The sequence below is a fragment of the Candoia aspera genome, chromosome 1 (assembly GCF_035149785.1).
Source record: "Candoia aspera isolate rCanAsp1 chromosome 1, rCanAsp1.hap2, whole genome shotgun sequence".
NCBI lineage: Eukaryota > Metazoa > Chordata > Lepidosauria > Squamata > Boidae > Candoia > Candoia aspera.
Genome location: NC_086153.1, coordinates 226,176,394 through 226,195,057, shown reverse-complemented (window position 1 = coordinate 226,195,057; position 18,664 = coordinate 226,176,394). Strand labels below are relative to the sequence as shown.

The window sequence follows — 18,664 nt, the reverse complement described above, 5'->3', positions numbered from 1 at the left end:
ATGGAACCTCCTGTTTTTGAGAATCCCACAGTCAGATTTACAAAGTTACATAGTGTGGAAATAACAAACATAAATTACTCATACTAGATTTTTTTCTTAAGATATATGAAACATGATCTCTGTATCCCATCTGCACGAAAATCTGATTTTTTTCATTGCTTCTAAACTTTATTATTCCTTAAAAGGATGGATGCAAAGAGCAGGGAAAAGAGGAAGACTTTTTTTGTTTTGTTTTGTTTTACTATTGCAGATTCATTCATTCATTCATTCATTCTTTCATTCATTGCAGTTTTATTGCAGTTGAGAGCCAGTTTGGTGTAGTGGTTATGGCACCAGGCTAGAAACTGGGAAACCATGGGTTCTAGTCCCTTCTTAGGCACAGAGCCAGCTGGGTGACCTTGGGCCAGTCACTTTCTCTCAGCCCTAGGAAGCAGGCAATGGCAAACCACTTCTGAAAAACCTTGCCAAGAAAACTGCAGGGACTGGTCCTGGAAGTCTCCTAGAATCAGACATGATTGAGCGGATTAAAAAAAAACCTATTGCAGTTGCAGGGAAGTCTTCCCAAATATGGCAGTGTGCCTACCAAAACACTGGAAGGCAAAAGAAACCACCTGTAGGGCATCTTTCCTCTACACATGGGCCTAATATTCCCTCCTCACATCCAAGGACCATTGTCTTTATTGGAGCCTTGCTCAAACTCTTCCCTTTCATGACCAGGGGTTGATGGGAGCTGTAGTCTGATACATCTGGAGGGTTGCAGGCAGAGAAAGGCTGTTAGATGCCCTCCCCCATTATTAGCATTGCCAAATAATTCTAAGTTTCAACTCATAAAAACAATCCATACAAAGCATTGCATCTGTGAAGGAAACTCACTCAAGTGTTTCCTTGGCAGTCTTTATTTATTTACTTGTTGCATTTCTATTCCATCTTTTTTCAGAAAGCTCAAGGTAGCTTACTGGGGAGGTTGGGGAGGCTCTCCTCTTTTTATCCCCAAACACCCACTTGATGAGATCTGTTGGGTTGAGACAAAGTAACTGTCCCAAAGTCACTTAGCAAATACCATGGTTGGGTGGGGATATGAATCAGGGTTGCATGACCCATGAATCCTGTTTTTGTGGCTTCCAGACCTCTCTCTAATCACAACTGCCCAAAATCAGCAGCATGGCCTTTCACCAGTTGGAGGTGGGAACACTTAAAAAATAGGATTAACATTATTAATTTAAAAATCCTCTAATATTTGGTAAAGGAGCAGGAGAACAAAATGCCAGGTTCTCAAACGTATGACATGACATCTTTGTATCATTGTCCCACTTACCATCTTTTTGCCCTCATCTTTCCAAAGAACATTAAGTGCAGCCCCCATTCAGTAAAGGGCTATCTGGCCAATGTAATGTAACAGTAGAATAAGGGTGTAAAATGCTTTATAGTGAATAATGGTTTTCTTGAATAGTGAAGAAATTCCCATTACCATTTGCACCCAAATATTTGTCCTTCTCTCCTGCAACTGCACCCTTTACACAACATCTTTGCCTAACCTTGGCTCCCAGCATAGCATGCCAGTAACACTCACTGGTAGAGCTTCAGAGAAGATTTCAATTTCTGGTCCACTATGGCATCTGAAATGGCTGGTTGGATGTTCCTCTTCTCCCCGAGCACATAGAACATGATCTTCATGAGTGTAGGAGATGCATCTTCATTCTCACCATCCACTACAGCCACCTGTGCTCGGCCACCACGCTCTCGGTCACGGATGTCCTTGGCTAGATTCATGCCCTGTGGGAAAAGGTCACCACCCCAAGCCAACGTCAGAAGTTGCAGAAGAAAATCAAAATAGCACTGAACTAATAAGGAGGTCCAGAAATAAGGTGGAGTACTAGGCTGTGGCTCAAGCCCTTTGTGTTTGTGTAAGAGACAAAGAGAGAAACAAAAAGGGAGACCAAAGTGAGAACTATCTGCTAAGGATTTGGCAATCCTCATGTAATTTATAATGATCTCTGGATTTTGAAGCAATCATACAGTAGATTCTTTGACATTTGATTTCATTCCTGCTACAGGAAGATTACTTTTTTTTTAATGCAACTGAATTTGGAGAAGGAAGGATACTGGGCTGGAGACTTCTGAAGAAGGTAAATTATGAGAATGTTGTTCAGAGTGATGGCATTCTTGAGTTGTGCATGGATATAGAAATAAACCAGATGATAGCTAACATATGGAGAAATGGAGGGCAAAGAAAGCACCAGCTTCCCAATGGCTAGGCTGTGTGATCCTAACCTTTCACTAAGGTTTTGATTTCGCTAAGCTACTCTTGGTATTGATGGACAAGTAGCATGTACATAATCAAAGAAAATATTCTTCATACTCTCTGCAGTTTATGTGGGTCATTGATTCATAAATGGAAGGGCCATGTTCTCAAGAATCTTAAATTAAGTCCAGAATATGACATGGCAGGGATAAGTGCTAAAGAGAGATACAATTTCCAAGAGATGAACCAAGTTTACAATACTGCAGTAATCTTTATTTCTTTTCTCTCTTTTTGCAAATTCACATAAGAACTAAAACTCTTTAAAAGTCCTTTAAAAATCCTGTAATAAAGTATATCTATTAGAGGAATAGGATGGAAAGAATGACAATAACCATTTGAATACACTGAGTTTATGAATGGCTGTTGAACTACATTAATCCCTGACAGACTTCCATAGTGAATTATTTCCCAAATTATTCATAAAATATTCCATGACATCTTTTCTTAATATGTTTGTCCCATTGTTCTGTTTTCTTTCTTTCTTTAAATGGTTTATATCGCCACCCATCTCAACATGGTGACTCTAAGTGGCTAACAATACATAAAGATACCAACAAAACAACAATAAAATAAAAACAATGTAACCAAATACCAAAAAAATCCACTCCCACTAAACACATATAAATAATACAATAAAGGTGATGTATTGGTAGTGGCTAAATTTGTTCCCAGTTTCTACTTCTAATATATATGTTTTGTTAGCTGTATGGGTTCTTGTTTTAGATTTCAAGTATCAAAGTTTCATACACCCATCACTGTACAACACCCAAATTCCAAAGTCCTCTTTCCCTATCTGTCCACCAGCTTCTTCCATTTCCACCAGCCCCACCTTCAGCCGTTCCACACGGTTGCTGTCAGAACCATTCCACTGGATGATGAGCTTCCCCAAGTCCAGCAGGAAGACATCCCCTGAATTGAAACTGTCCCAGTTCATCTCCACCTATTCAAGAAAAGCAACTTATAAGAGAGAAGACTATAAAGGAAACACAGCTGGATTCTCAGGGAAGGATGTTGTGCGGGAAGGGGAAGAAGACTTTATCGAGGACAGATGCACAACATTTTAAAAAGTACTGACCACATTGCTACATCATGAGGACAAAAGCGCTACTACATCTACAGAAATTAATCACATCATAGAAGACTCAGATCTTGCCAGAATACATGAATGGGTATGGCTCATTTATAAATGGTAAAAGCATCCTAAAGGACCTGGTCTCTTAACCCAGGAGCCTTTATTAGTAGCTAACCTACTAGCCCCTGCCATCCCCTTGCCCTTTGATCTCTGACCTACCTCTCCAGCCATTACATTCTTCTTCCCTTTGACATGCAGTAGACGTTGCACATTGTAGGTGTTGGTTTCCACATGTTGCATCCCTGAGGCCACACCACCCTTCTTATAGCTGCAGAAGAAGTACAGGGCCATGATATGGACTGCAGAAGATATAACCCCATCATGATCATAAAGCCAGTCTTCTACAGAAATAAAAAAAAAATCTCTCCCCAGTATGCCATGTGTGAGAATAGCTGGGGAACCTTTCCCTGAGATAATCATCCCTGACCAATGTCCTGTATTTCTTCATGTTTCCCTTCCTCTACACTTCTATCTTCAGACCATTCAGCCATTCGCTTCCTTCTTCTTCCAAGCTGCTCCTTGTCATAAACATCACACTAAGCCATAATGTGGTGTGCTTAGTTTTGTATGAGCCTAGCCATTGTGATTGGAAAACATGATTTATGGCTTAGCATGTTGTATGAACTCATTCAATTATAGCTTATCCAACAAAATGTGGTTAAGCATAATAATGGGTTTGCACCCAGCATGAACTGAATGATAATAATTGTAAATACACAAATATTCAGATATTAAGCTCTGAATAAAACATTCAACTTCTGTGCAGTATTGCATAAATACTGTCGATGAGTATTACTGTACTACTTTCGGCATACATAATTTAAATAATTCTGTATTATAAGTAATAAATTTACTCATCTGAAAGTTGAATATTTTTTCCATCTCTCACTGCAGCCATGGTGATACCTTTCTTCCACTTCTGTGATAATGTCCTGTCTCTAGTTCTTTACTGGGGAATGTAAGCACAGCCTTACTAGCAACCTCTTGCTAGTAAGATTATGAACTTCAGCCTGCTTTAACTAGCAAGCAGTTGGGTTTGCTATAGGCAACTAATCAGAGAAAGCCTTGTTATAATTTTATTTCAATTTTTGATCTTGAGTAGCTGCTCCTGGTCCCTTCCCTTATCTTTTTTTTTTCGGAAAACAGATTTTTTTTTTTAATGTTGGAGGACATGACAAAATTGGCCTGATACTACTTTCTGATTCTACTATTGAACCAGCTCTAAGTTTCATCCTGTAACTCTGATGACTCTACCCATCCAAAATAGTTTTGTTTTTGTTTTTTAAAATTCCAAATATTGGAGACCAAAACTGCATATAATAAGCACATGAAAAACAGATGCATGTTTCTAAATTCACGGCAGATCTGCTTTGGAGAACTACTGCCAGTCAAGATTGTCAGCCTGTTGGTCTGTTTAGTGTGGACAGCTCTCCTCTGAGAGTAGAGCAGGGCTATGAAGAAGAAACCCAAATTGTGCAGACCGGCCCCAAGAGGATTGTACAGAGCCTTACATACACAAGGCCCTGCTTGAAGTAACTCCGGAATGTGTCGCTCTCATAACTTTGGGTCTCACGATGCTGTATAGCAACTCCACCCAGGTGCTCATCCATTTGTGTTGTGAAGATGGCAGCTGCACCTTGTTCATCCTGAGATGATGAGCTACCCAGCCAGAAATGGATGTCATAGGTGAAAGTATTCCCCGTCTTATGTGTCTGAATTGGAAAAAGAAATTAGCAAACATCAAACCAAGTATATTCATTTCAAAATCCTGAAACACTGGACTCAGTTCTGTAAATAACGCAGTGCTGTACATGTTGATTTTTAAGGAAGCTTGCTTACCATTAGAAATAGCCACCCACCATTGCATTTCATTTATATTTCTCTGTTATGTAAAAAGTCCCCACCACAGGCCCTATGTCTTCTGTAAAGACAGTGTGTAAAGTGGGTAATTTGTATTCAGTTCAAAAATATAGTAAAATAAATAAAGAACCAGAAGGGTTCATTTTCCTTAATGCTCAGCTGTCTTGGTAAGCTTGCATCATTTAACCTGCTTGTATCACATGCAAAGGAGTAAGGTATTACACAACTCAGTTTCTTCTCTGTCACCATCCATCTCTTAACCCAGTATCCACATTTCATCTCATTATTCAATTATTCAGAACATATACAGTGCAATGAGATATACGCTCACATTTCACATATAATGAAAAGTGGGAATGAATAGAATGTGAGAAATAGGTATTAGTTGTCTACCCTAGTTTTTGGCCAAATATAGCTGTCAATGCAGTTTCCAATAAGCAAAAACAGCACTGAAAAGAACATTTAAAGTATTAAAGCTTTAAAAATAAAAAAGAGAAAACAAAGCCTTTATACTTGAGAATGTTCAAAGTATTAGCTCTTTTTAGACTTAAACGTACTTATAGTAGATTAACTGAAATCAACTGAATTTAAGTTAGTCATGATTAACCTAAATTCCATGTTCAATGGGTCTGTTCTGATTAGCTCCAATCAATTATCTTGCAGTGATTCAAAAAACAATCTTTTAAGATAAGGCAGAACCAAATTATTATTCCTAGATTGAGAAAGAGTGGTGCTTAACACAATCTAAAAGAGATGAGCTTTGAACTGGGCATGTTTTGATTAATAATAGTCTTCTCTGCAAATCTCTGCTGCATCAGCTTTCAACAGCTTTTCACCTATCTGCAGATTTTAAGTGAGATCGATGTACTCATAACTGCTTTATCTACGATTATTGCATAATATATAAATGTAAAATCAATATAATGGTCAATCAGTCACAGCAAATTTTTGATGAAGAAATAAAGTAATGACCAGAAGAAAACCAAATTCATGCTTTTTTGACCCAGAAAATGGTCAGAAGATACTCAAATACTAAATAGGTGTGGTTTTGGAAATTACCTGCAATTTAATGAGAATTATACTTGGCTCTGGCAGATACCCAGTGTTAATGTATAACCAGTAATAAGAGTATTCTTCCTGTTTTAATCCTGTACTGTCAATTGTACAGGATTAGTTGAACCTCCCATGTAAAAAGGCAAGCTTGGCATATCTGTGTCAAACATCACATGTCTACATTCTTCCATTTGTCCCTAGACATACACAAGCTGCCATGCAAGCAATTTTCCTCACTCTGATCTCATTATATCCCAGTATTCAGTCCCCGTATTTCATATGATATGAAACACCCCTCTACTATTCTTAATTCTTTTACCGCAAGCACGATATAGGCATCCCCTTCATAGAAGTTTCCATAGGTCTTGGGTGGTATAGGCACCATCTCCATGTTCTAGAAGGAAAGGGGAACAGAATCAGGGGACTTAAAAAAAACACCTCTCATTTACTCTCTAATGCTCTGCTCTGTCCTTCGTGCAAATTTCTTAAACCTTTAAAATATACCTTTTCTGTCCTTCACTTGAGTCCTACATATTCAACCATCTTGCAGCTGGATAGTAAGGGAGACTGCCCAATCTATGATCTTTGAATAACTGACTTTCTCCTTCAAAGAATTTCCTCTAACGTTGCTACAGGATCTATTGAAACTTTCTTGATGGGGAAGGAGGGGAGAGTGAAACAGAATATCATTCTGAGCCATTCTTATTTATTTGTTTATACAATTTCATATCACCTCAATTTCAGATGGTTCTAAGCTGTTTATACTTCAACAACACACATAGTTAAAATCAACCATCTAAACAATACAATGATCATCACAGTGTAAAATAACAATCATAATACAATATACTCATTGTCCATCAACATGCATTCACAGTGTCACATTCTTGTTCTCTGAAGGCCTTCCAGAATAAGCAGGTTTTTTATGAGCCCCCACAATGGAAGGGGCTGTTCTTGCCTCTGAATGGAGCTGTTTCATAGGAGGGGAGCCTCTACAGAGAATGCCTGCCTCCCGGTCCCCCCTTGTCAGGTCTCCCTATAGGTGGGGACTCTCAACAGGCATTCTGTTTGTGCTTCCTGGGTGAGCAGATTCTACCCAGAACAGATGGCCCTGAAGCCATAAAGAGTTTTATAAGTGATAAACAGCATTCTCAATGGCACTTAGAAGCAAACTAGCAACCAGTCAGCTTCCATGGCAGTGGTGTCATATGGCAGTAAAGGGTTTGACCAGTAAGAGACCTGCAATTGTATTTTGTACCAGCTGAAGTTCCAGCTTTCAGCTTGGAGATAATGTTTATGTGTTTGCCTGTTTGTTTGTTTCTGCAATTTATATGCTGCTCAATTCCAAGAAAGCTCTGAGCGGCTTACAATATACAAAAGTAAAACAGAAAGAATTAAAAGAAAGGGAAAAAAAATAACTCGACCCACAGACCCAGTGACAATTGTCTAACATAACACCCAAGGAAAATATTCTTTACAACAATTGCCTACTGCAGGGAGGGGACCCACCATACTCTCGATCCTGAAAGGCTCTCCAGAACAGCCAGGTTCTATACACATTCAGAACATGGACCCAAACACACAACTCCCACCAAACTACAACCACCCTCCCACCCACCCCATAGGCAACCCCAAAGAGTTCACAGAACCACAGGAAATTCTACCACCTGAACAAGGCAAAACCATTCTTTATTGTTGCTAGAATATTTGGGATAGCAGCAGTAAAGCTGGAAGGAAAGCAAGCTTGGAATTGGCTAAATAAAGCTTGATCACTTTGCTAGTTCCAGTTTGTTTTAGAAAATCATGCTATACAAACAGCATCTGCTGGGACCCATAGATATTGAAAGAATTGCACTGGCAGAGAAGGTAGGATAATTTAATCCTTTTCTTTCCTGCTGCACTTGCAGGAAGATCCTTTCTTTAAAGCTGTTATTTGCACGGAGAGAAAAATCGCTTGTTGCTGGCATGAGGACAACAGTAACATAACTAAACTGCAAAAATCCAGACAGTCTCTAGATGGCAGCAAAAACTTTGGGATGGGATATGGGAGAAGGTGATAAGTTATTCAGATTGATTATACTTGTGATGAAGGCCACTTCTTTATATATTTCTTTTCTTTTTCTTTACTATATTCTTATTTTTTCTTCCATCTCTTTCTATTGTTTCCTTTCTTTTCTGCACGTCTACTCTTTCTTTTTATTCTTCTATTTTTTCAGTTTGTATTAGTTTTTACTGTTGTAATTATAATCTTTAATAACATTACTATAAAAAAACCTAGCAGATAGGGCCAGAAGAAGCATTCAATTTAAATGTGAACTTATTAAATATAGCTAATATGATAATTCTCCAGTCCTGTGTTTTAAAGAATCCCCTTTCTGTCATATTAAACATTAAAATTTGGTTACACTTTTTTGAGTTTTCTGAGGCTGTGCCCAGGCTTTGGGGAGCTACAATTTGTGTATCTCTTGTGGAATGCTGGGACGTAAGAATGCCACTCAATGCTGGTTTCTCCTACAGGCTACATCTGTCTGTTACACACTCATACACGTACACTTCTATGCATATTCACATTCATTCTCACCTCAATTCTCCATATTTGAAGCCCAGGTGTGGTTTTGTTCAGAGTCTTGGTGACTTTGGTATTAAGTTCCGGCATGGTGACCAATCCTTTGTAGCTGGATTTGGAACTGTGAATGGGAAAGAACATTAGCAATACTGAGGTCATATATTGCAAATGACATTTGAACTTTTCAGATGTAACTCGGCCAGCCTTGGAATCCCCAGGCTTCATCTACTCCATTCTAATGATTTGGATGTTGCTATTTTTTTAAAAGATAAACAAGAAATATCTTACCATTTGTATTCATTCAGATCATGCACTTAAATGAGTGCTACCCACAAACCCATTAAGATGCTTCACACTTCCATGGGATGCTAAATCTGAATGGCTTGAGCATCAATAGTTGGCAAGTCTGTTTTTTGGAAAATTATCTTAATTATCAGGTAGATGAACTCAGTGAAGAATGCATTTTAAGCACACAAGATTTTGCCTTCATCTATACTGTGAGTTTCTAGGCAGGCCTTTGTGTGGGCATCCTTGGGAATTTTCCAGTAAGGGGAAAAGTTCCGATGTAGGGTATAATTATAGGTGCATTTAACACACACTGTTGCTCCAGGACATCTGTCTAGTTTCCTTATGTGTGTGCTTTTTCGGTAATACGCCATGACAGAAACACAGCATACAGGTCTTAAACATAGGTTCAATATGTTTTGGCCACACCATCTTTTTTTTTTTTTGGTACATTTGGCAATTTCACTTAATTTCTCAGGAAAGGAATCCCACATTCTGGAAGAGGAGCATGGGAATCTGCTTTATATCGAGTCAGATCACTGATCCATTTAATTGTCTACATTAACTGGCGGCAAGATTTCAGATGGGAGTCTTTTCCAGCACTATCTGGAGAGGCCAGAAATTACATTTGGGACTTTCTGCTTGCACTCCTGAGCTGTAGTCATTCCCTTAATCTTGGAAACATTAATGAGCATTCTCTGCAGTGTAGCAGTAGAACCAGTGGGAATATCTTTTGCAATGCAATATGCAGAAATTGATATATTTGGCATGGTTTGCTGTCATGTTGATCAGCGACTTTCTTCATTGGCTAACTGTCATGTTCATCGTTCCAATGTACTGAATACATCGTAACGTTTCGCGTGTCACTTTCCTGATCCATGTTTCACGTTTGCTGAGTGGAGATTTCTAGCCGTGCCAGGCTGCAATCTCCTTACTGTGACTGTGGAATGTATGTTTGGGTTATTGCCTGTGTTCAAGGTTACTTTCTCAGGCCGATGTGTGTGACGGTTGCCAACACCTGGAAGGGGGTGGTTGCTAAGTGGGAGCAAGGGCGGGATCGGGTTTGAAGCGAGGGGTTTTTAGTTTGTATTTGGCGTGCTTTTGCTCATTCTTAGCTTTCTTTGTATTTGCACACTATTCTTTCAATAAACCAGTTTTCCTTAAGCACCTGCTTGTGAGACTGAGTCTGTCAGAATAGGCAACCCTTACATAAAGCTGAGAATCTCAAAAACTTATTCCGCTAGCCCTATCCAGATTCGTCTGTGAAGGGGAGCGCTAGTGATGACCGAACCGAGCTTGCAAGAGATGGAGAGCGAGGCATCGAGCGAAGGGGAACCGGGCTCCATGGTGGTGAGAGCAGAGAAGGTACCCTGCAGTGACGCTCCGGAGGGTCAGGCAGAACCCAACCCCAACCCAAAGGAGAAGGAGGGACGTCAAAAAGCCCCGGAAACGACCAGTACGTCGGCCGGTGACTACCTCACTTGGGACGAGGACTCGGCCACTGGGGCGACTCAAGCCTCCTGGAAGTGGCGGTACCCGCTGTCACCTAAGGTGGTCAGAAAAGAGACGCCTGAGGGGTCACCCACCCCTGACCGTATAAAGGTGTTGGAGGCAAAATTAGACTTGGTCAAATTCATGCTGAAAAAAATGTCAATGGGCTGGGGTTCGCCTGAAAGAGGAAGGGAAAGGTCCCACCGCAGGCATTCCACCCCACCGTCACCCCTACCATCCCCCAGAGGGAGAAGCAGGGCCCGGCATCGAGGAGAGGAGAGGGGCCCGATGGGGACAATTTCGAGGTCCCCTCCAGTGGAGAGGTGCTCACTAGGGGCCGTGCAAAGGGCTGAGTGACCAGAAGTGGTGAGACCCCCACCCTTCACAGTAAAGTTCGATGGGGACCCTACCAAATTGTCCTTCTTCATAACTAATGCTAACAGTTATATGGAGTATTGGGAACAGGGGTTCTGGTCAGAGCGGGGCAAAATAAACGCCATTGCCACCAAGCTCAAGGGGAGGGCGGCCGATTGGTATGTACAGCTGTGCCAGTCGGATGCTCCGGAGTTAGAAGACTTCGAGGAGTTCCTGTGGGCATTGAGGCAACATTTTGAAGACCCATTAGCTCAGGAAAGAGCGAAGCGGGCATTAAAGGGACTGTACCAAGGGTCACGATCTGTGGCGGATTATGCGCTGGAATTTAAAGCACTGGCTGGGAAAGTGGAGGATTGGTCCCAATCCACGTTGGTGGAGATGTTCAAGGATGGACTGGAAACTGAGGTTCTGAAGTGGTCCCTGGGGCGAGAGGACCCAAAAACCCTGTATGGCTGGATTCAGCTGGCGGGCAGCGCTGAGCATGCCCTAGAGATGTTTGCCCACCGAAGATCAGTGAGGTATGGGAGATTCAGTAAAGGGTCCCACACCCCGGCTCCTCCCAGGAGATCCAGCCAACGGACCTGGGAGGAAGAGAAGGAGCGACGCTATGCGCAAGGCCAGTGTCTGCGGTGCGGAAAGGAGGGGCACCGAGCAGCGGCGTGCCCGAAAGGAAAGACCGAGGGCCAGCCGGGAAAGTTGTCTGGAAAATCTCCTTCTCTACCAAGAAAGATGAAGGCGGCGCTGGCGGAGGCTGAACCTGAGGAAGTCCCTTTCTTTGGGGATGAGGAGGAGGCTGTTCCTAATCAACCGGCGGGAAATGCCAGCCACCTGCTTTAAAGGGCGCCGCTGGGCAGGTGGAAGAGGAAGGGCGTGATCACGCTTCGGTGAGTGGAAACTTCCCTACACTGACCGTGAAGGTGAAATTGGGGTCCCACACTCGAACGGTGGAATTGTGGGCAATGATTGATTCGGGGTGTTCTAGGTGTTTAATGCACCCTGACGTGGTGGCTGCGTTAGAGTTACCCACATTCCCTTTGAAACGTCCTATGATCTTTACACAATTGGATGGATCTACAGCGGGAGGGTCGCCTGCGACTCTTTCCACAGGGTTGGTGGCGTTGCAGATGGGCAGCCACTGGGAGAAACTGCCTTTTGTGGTGGCGCCTATGGGGGGGTCCGTTTGTCATTTTGGGAATGCCTTGGTTTGTCCAACAAAACCCCCATATAAATTGGGTGCACAGAACTGTGACATTTGCAGATGGATTCTACAAAGCCCCTGAGGGGGATGATACGGACGACGGCACAGTGGGGAGGGCGGCAGCGGCAACTCCGCATTTCCTCAACGGTCCACTAGACGGGCTACCGGTACAATATCAGGATTTTGCAGATGTGTTTGGCGAAAAGGAGGCTGATTGGCTGCCGCCGCACCGAAAAACTGACTGTGCCATAGAGTTTATTCCTGATGTGAAACTGCCGAAGCCAAAAATCTATGCTATGACCCAAAAGGAGCTGGCAACGCTACGGGAGTTTGTTGACAAAAATCTAGCTAGAAGTTTCATTGAACCAGCCAGCTCCCCAGTAGGGGCTCCTGTGCTCTTTAGACCAAAGAAGGATGGGACTTTGAGACTCTGTACAGATTTCCGTGGACTGAATGCAGTATCAATATTAAATAAATATCCGGTACCGTTAATCAAAGACATGTTAGCACATCTGGCGAGGGGGAAAATATTCTCCAAGTTAGACCTGAGAGAGGCATATTTCCGCATTCGCATTCGGGAGGGGGATGAATGGAAAACTGCGTTCAATTGCCCTCTGGGGTCTTTCCAATATAAAGTATTACCTTTTGGGTTGGCGGGAGCACCTGGGGTCTTTATGCAATTAATCAATGAGGTCTTGCATGACCATTTATTCAAGGGGGTCTTGGTGTATTTGTATGATGTGTTAATCTATACTGAAACCATGGAGGAACATATAGAACTGCTCAGGCAAGTGCTCAGCAAGCTGAGAAAGGCTGAACTGTATGCTAAATTGTCCAAATGTGCTTTTCATAAATCTCAAATTGACTATTTAGGCTATAGAATTTCAGACAAGGGTATTGAAATGGATCCAGCTAAGATTGAAGCCATTCTGGCATGGGAGCTGCCACGCACACGTAGGCAGCTCCAAAGTTTCCTCGGATTCGCAAACTACTATCGGCAGTTCATCCAGGGGTTCATGGAGATAGCATTACCCCTCACTGAATTACTCAAAACAAAAGGGCAGGGGGACACACGGAGGTCAAAGAATCCGGGGGCGTTGCTAAAATGGATGCCCGCATGCCAGGTGGCCTTTGAGAAGCTCAAACAGCTATTCACGGCTGAACCTATTCTACAGCATCCCGATCCTAACAAACCATTTGTGGTGCAAGTGGATGCCTCTGATTTCTCCATTGGAGCGCTCCTGCTACAAGCAGATGAGTCGGGATGCTTGAAGCCTTGTGCTTACCTATCCCGCAAATTCTCTGAAACAGAAAGGTGGTGGCATGTTTGTGAGAAAGAGGCTTTTGCTGTTAAAGCTGCTTTGGACACTTGGCGCCACTTGTTGGAGGGGGCTACCCACCCTTTCGAGGTTTGGACTGATCACAAGAACCTCGAAGCGCTCAGTGCACCTCGTAAGCTCAACCCAAAGCAAATCAGATGGGCTCAATTCTTCAGCCATTTTGATTTCAAGTTAAAATTTATTCCGGGAAAGAAAAACTTTCTGGCTGATGCACTTTCCCGCAGACCCCAAGATTCCAGCACTGTGCCTGATGTAGTAGGCACACTGTGGACAGAGCCACAATTGAATCTGGCAGCAGTGACTCGCAGCCAGACTCGCGCACAGCAAACCGACGCTTCACTTTCACCCCGTCCGGGACGCTTGCCAATTCCCTCAGACTTGCAACAACAGTTTCTTTCCCAATTGAAATCTGACACTTGGTTGCAAGCAAATTTACACAATGTTACTTTTGACCGTGATTTCGCTTGGAAGCACGATCGACTCTATGTGCCTGATGCTTTGTGCAAAGACATTTTGCTCCGTTCCCATGATGACAAACTAGCTGGACATTTTGGGTTTGTGAAAACACTCCATTTGGTGTGACGCCAATTCTGGTGGCCAACACTGAGGCGTGATGTTAAAGACTATGTTGCATCCTGCCCTGTGTGCTCTGGCTCCAAACGCAAGGCTGGTAAGCCCCAAGGGTTGCTCCAACCAGTGGCCAGTCCCTCTCACCCCTGGGAGGAGATCTCTATGGATTTTATTGTGGATTTACCTCCAAGCCAGAGAAAGACTGTAATTTGGGTTGTCAAAGACTTTTTCTCAAAACAAGCCCATTTCATTCCATGCGCTTCCATTCCCTCAGCACAGCAGCTAGCCCACCTCTTCTTTGTACACGTGTACAGACTCCATGGGAGCCCCTCCCGTTTGGTGACTGACAGGCACACAATTTACTTCCCAATTTTGGCGGGCTTTTATGAAATTGGTGGGCACTAAGCAAGCGCTGTCCACTGCGTCGCATCCTGAGACTGACGGATCTATAGAGGTGCTTAATTCCACACTGGAGCAATATTTGCGTGCTTTTGTTAACTATCAGCAAGATAATTGGATCGATCTACTGCCCTTTGCTGAAGTCGCCTACAACAATGCAGTGCATCAGAGCACTGGGCAGGTGCCGTTTCGTACTGTCTTTGGACGGGATTTTGTACCTATTCCTGAACTGCCTCAACCAACCTCTCCTCCTTCATCCCCTGCAGACTGGGCAGCACATCTGGGCGATTCCTGGCCTAAAATCCAACAAGCTCTTGCCGATGCCCAGGCTGCTTACAAACGCCATGCTGACACCAAACGCGCACCTCAACCACCTTTCAAAGTTGGAGATAAAGTGTATCTCTCCACAAAGTTTATTAAATCTCCACAACCCTCTAAGAAATTGGCACCCAAGTTCGTGGGCCCCTTCCCTATTGTGGCCCAAATTAATCCTGTTACTTTTAAGTTAGATTTGCCTCATAATCTTAAACGTTTGCATCCCGTTTTTCATTGCAGCTTGCTCAAACCTTTCCACCAATCGGATTGCTGGCACCCACAGCCATCGCCGCCTGCTCCCATTATGATTGATGGCCAGCAACGCTTCAAAGTCCAGGAGATTCTTGATTCTCGACGCCTTCGTTCTACCCTGCAATACCTTGTCCGGTGGAAACATTTCCCTCACCCTGAGTGGGTTGCTGCCCGCAATGTTCACTCCCCTATTTTGGTCGCCCATTTTCATGCTGCCTACCCTACCAAGCCTGCTCCTTAGTTTAGTTTTTTTAAGGGGGGCGGTATGTCATGTTCATTGTTCCAATGTACTGAATACATCATAACGTTTCGCATGTCACTTTCCTGATCCGTGTTTCACGTTTGCTGAGTGGAGATTTCCAGCCGTGCCAGGCTGCAATCTCCTTACTGTGACTGTGGAATGTATGTTTGGGTTATTGCCTGTGTTCAAGGTTACTTTCTCAGGCCGATGTGTGTGACGGTTGCCAACACCTGGAAGGGGGTGGTTGCTAAGTGGGAGCAAGGGCGGGATCGGGTTTGAAGCGAGGGGTTTTTAGTTTGTATTTGGCGTGCTTTTGCTCATTCTCAGCTTTCTTTGTATTTGCACACTATTCTTTCAATAAACCAGTTTTCCTTAAGCACCTGCTTGTGAGACTGAGTCTGTCAGAATAGGCAACCCTTACACTAACATAATAGAATATTTTTTAATTACTTCACTTTTAAACTGTTGGGATTTTTGTCAGTCAAAGTAGCAGAACTTTATATTAGGGTCTGCTGGAAATTTCCCATATTTTGATAGTAGGGTGTGTGGTGCTCTGGGGTAGGAAGTGGGCTAATCAACTGTGGTGATATAGTTAAGCTGGAGTGATGGGAGGGACTTAAAAGCTTATGCTGTTGTTGGAGAGCTGACTTTTCAACATCTGTCTTTTGACACAGCATTACCCATCTGTTGGTTGCAATAGGGCAAAACTGCAGCGATTGTCTCATTAATCTCCCTAATTCTCTAATGACAGACCTCAGAGGAACCTCCTTACAATCCCAATAAAAGGTTCATTTGGTCCCTCCTGAACCTGAGACTCTGCAATCTGCATTTCCTTTTGCCTCGACTCCCTTTGAAGCAATCCCCTGTCTATGGCAGGGTTTCTCAACCTTGGCCCCTTTCAGATGTGTGGACTTCAACTCCCAGAATTCCCCAGCCAGCCTTGTTGAAGTCTACACATCTGAAAGTGGCCAAGGTTGAGAAACACTGGTCTATGGGAAGCTTCTGCTTCCTGAATGTGACTCTTCCCTTCTCTCTCCAAAGACGCTCATTGATTCTCCAGCTGGACAGTGTGGCTGGCCTTTGTGCTAAGCCAGCAACACACAAAATTAAGAGTTATGCAGGAGGGTTCTGCTATCATCAATTCAGAAAGGCTTCCTATCCTGTGAGGACCGACAACAGTAGTGGAACCATAGCACAGAGCCTAAGCAGTTCAAGAGAAAGCTTAAGAATGGACCCACACCTGTCTGGATTGTAAAGCTCAGTGGCTTTTCTCAGCTGTCACAGTGCAAAAACATAGCTTTCAGTCCTTATCCTGGAGGAAGGCAACCCTGGTACTGTGTAAACCAAGTTGGAACAAGGACACGCTTGGTTCAGGCTGCACCAGAATACAATCCTCCCAAATCCACCCCCCACAATTCCTGAACAGGCATAGTGAGTCCAGTGCCAGGAGCTGGCTCTTTAGATCCCCAGAACAAACTTCTTACCTTGGCTGGGGTGTCTGCTTGGTGGGCACACAGCACCTTGGAGAAAGACTGTGCCTGAACAGAGGAAATGCCAGGGCGACCTTTGTTCCTTTCTTCCCTCTGTCGCCACCAGCCTTTGCCATATAAGGGCAGGAGTGCCTAGGAAGGGAAGGACAGAGGAGGGAGAGCCAAAGTCCTGCAGAACCACCTGAGCTGTGCCTTTGGTTTGGGTAAAAGCTGGCTTGCAACCAAAGGTCTACTTACCTGTCTTTGAGAGGAAGCCTGCCTCACCTGTGACCTCTCCAGACACAAATGCAGCCTGTTTGCCACATTATTGTGGCAATACCCCCACTCCCCCCCCCTACAACTCCTGGGCAGAAAGTATGGATGGATGGTTTATTGAGTGCCCTCGATCTGTAGCTGAAGGTTTGCCTTCAGTCTGACTGGTCCTCATTTCATTTAATCTTCTTCCTTGGTCCTTGTCTTCCTGCTCATCATTTTGGAAACAAAAAACCAGATTGTCAATTACTCCACTGAGGCTCAGGACAAATCATTTTCTTCACAATAATAGCTATACACTCCCCAAAGGGACAATGTCTCTGTTTTTTAAAACATTAACATTCTGTTTGTCTTGTTTAGTTTTTATTATTCTTGGGTAATGTTATTTATTACTTATTAATTAGATTTCTACCCTGCCTTTCTTCCAAGAGCTCAAGGCAGCTTAAATGGGGATATCCCTGCAGTTGATCCCCACAAAATAGGTTTGGCTGAGAAAGAATAATTGGCCCAAAGTCACACAGTGAGTTTCCATGTGAATCTGGGCCTCCACAGGCTTAGTCCAATATTTTAACGATTATACTACACTAGTAGTCTAATTGAAATAACTGATCAATCATCATATTGTATATAAAAGACGATTAACTCAAGGCTTTAGAATTATAATAATAATGATAATGCCACCAAACTGGAGAAACTGCAGGTGGCTTACATTAAACATTCAATAAAAACAAGCAATCACAAAGAATACAAAGATCAAAACTAGGTTAAGTCTTCACACAGTGCACTAAGTTTGGTTTGCTTAATCATGGCTTATTAAATGGACCACAATTGTTTGGGTTCACCTGATACACTAAACCCACATGGTTTACACATCATGTGGCTGGATTCATATAACATCCTAATAAAAATCATTTTATTTCTCAGCATAGTTGATGCAACAGGTCTATATAACCCTAATTGTACTTTAGAGGGTTTGCAAAACTCAGCTAACTCATACAATTTTTCACATTTAAAACAAAGGATTCAGGTTTGATTGGACAACCACTGATTTATTTTTGTTATTTATACTTTTAACTGAATAGTAGTCTAAATTTTAGGAGACTTTAAAAACTATTTTAATGTTCTATGTAAATTATTTTTAAGTACTGTATCAGGAAGAGGTTGGAACAAAGCAGAAACAGCTGGGCAAATATTTGCTATTTTAACTTGAAAAAAAATTAATTTTTTTTTGCAAAAGAGGTAATGTACAGATGAACAAAAATTATAATCAAAGAACTCACAAACTTACGGACAGTGAGAGAAAACCAACATTAAAGAAAAGTATCCTTAATTTCCATTAAATAGATTTTAAGACTATTTGAATATCAGCAGTTTTCTGATTACATTCTGTCTCCCCCAGCCAGCATCACCTGTCTGTTATGCAGACAAATATATGGAGATCTTTGCAAGGAGAATGAAGTTCCCAGTTTCTTATTTCTTATTTGTGCAGAGCTTAGTCAATAAACTGAATAATGGCCTAAAGATGATACACAATAATCTTGTA

General features: G+C 42.6%; 1 protein-coding gene across 1 annotated transcript in view; it reads right to left on the bottom strand.

Annotated features, from left to right (window-relative positions):
• VIL1 (villin 1) overlaps positions 1-16,986 on the bottom strand; it is a 31,044-nt gene extending 14,058 nt beyond the window's left edge. Inside the window, exons 1-7 of the mRNA XM_063288882.1 lie at positions 16,864-16,986; positions 8,929-9,034; positions 6,667-6,741; positions 4,950-5,146; positions 3,594-3,702; positions 3,132-3,242; positions 1,571-1,773 (exon numbers count right to left, since the gene is read on the bottom strand). Coding sequence (XP_063144952.1) covers positions 1,571-1,773; positions 3,132-3,242; positions 3,594-3,702; positions 4,950-5,146; positions 6,667-6,741; positions 8,929-9,034; positions 16,864-16,985 — 923 coding nt within the window. The 5' untranslated portion in view covers position 16,986. The remainder of the gene's footprint in view (positions 1-1,570; positions 1,774-3,131; positions 3,243-3,593; positions 3,703-4,949; positions 5,147-6,666; positions 6,742-8,928; positions 9,035-16,863) is intronic.
• Between the last annotated feature and the right edge of the window lie 1,678 nt (positions 16,987-18,664).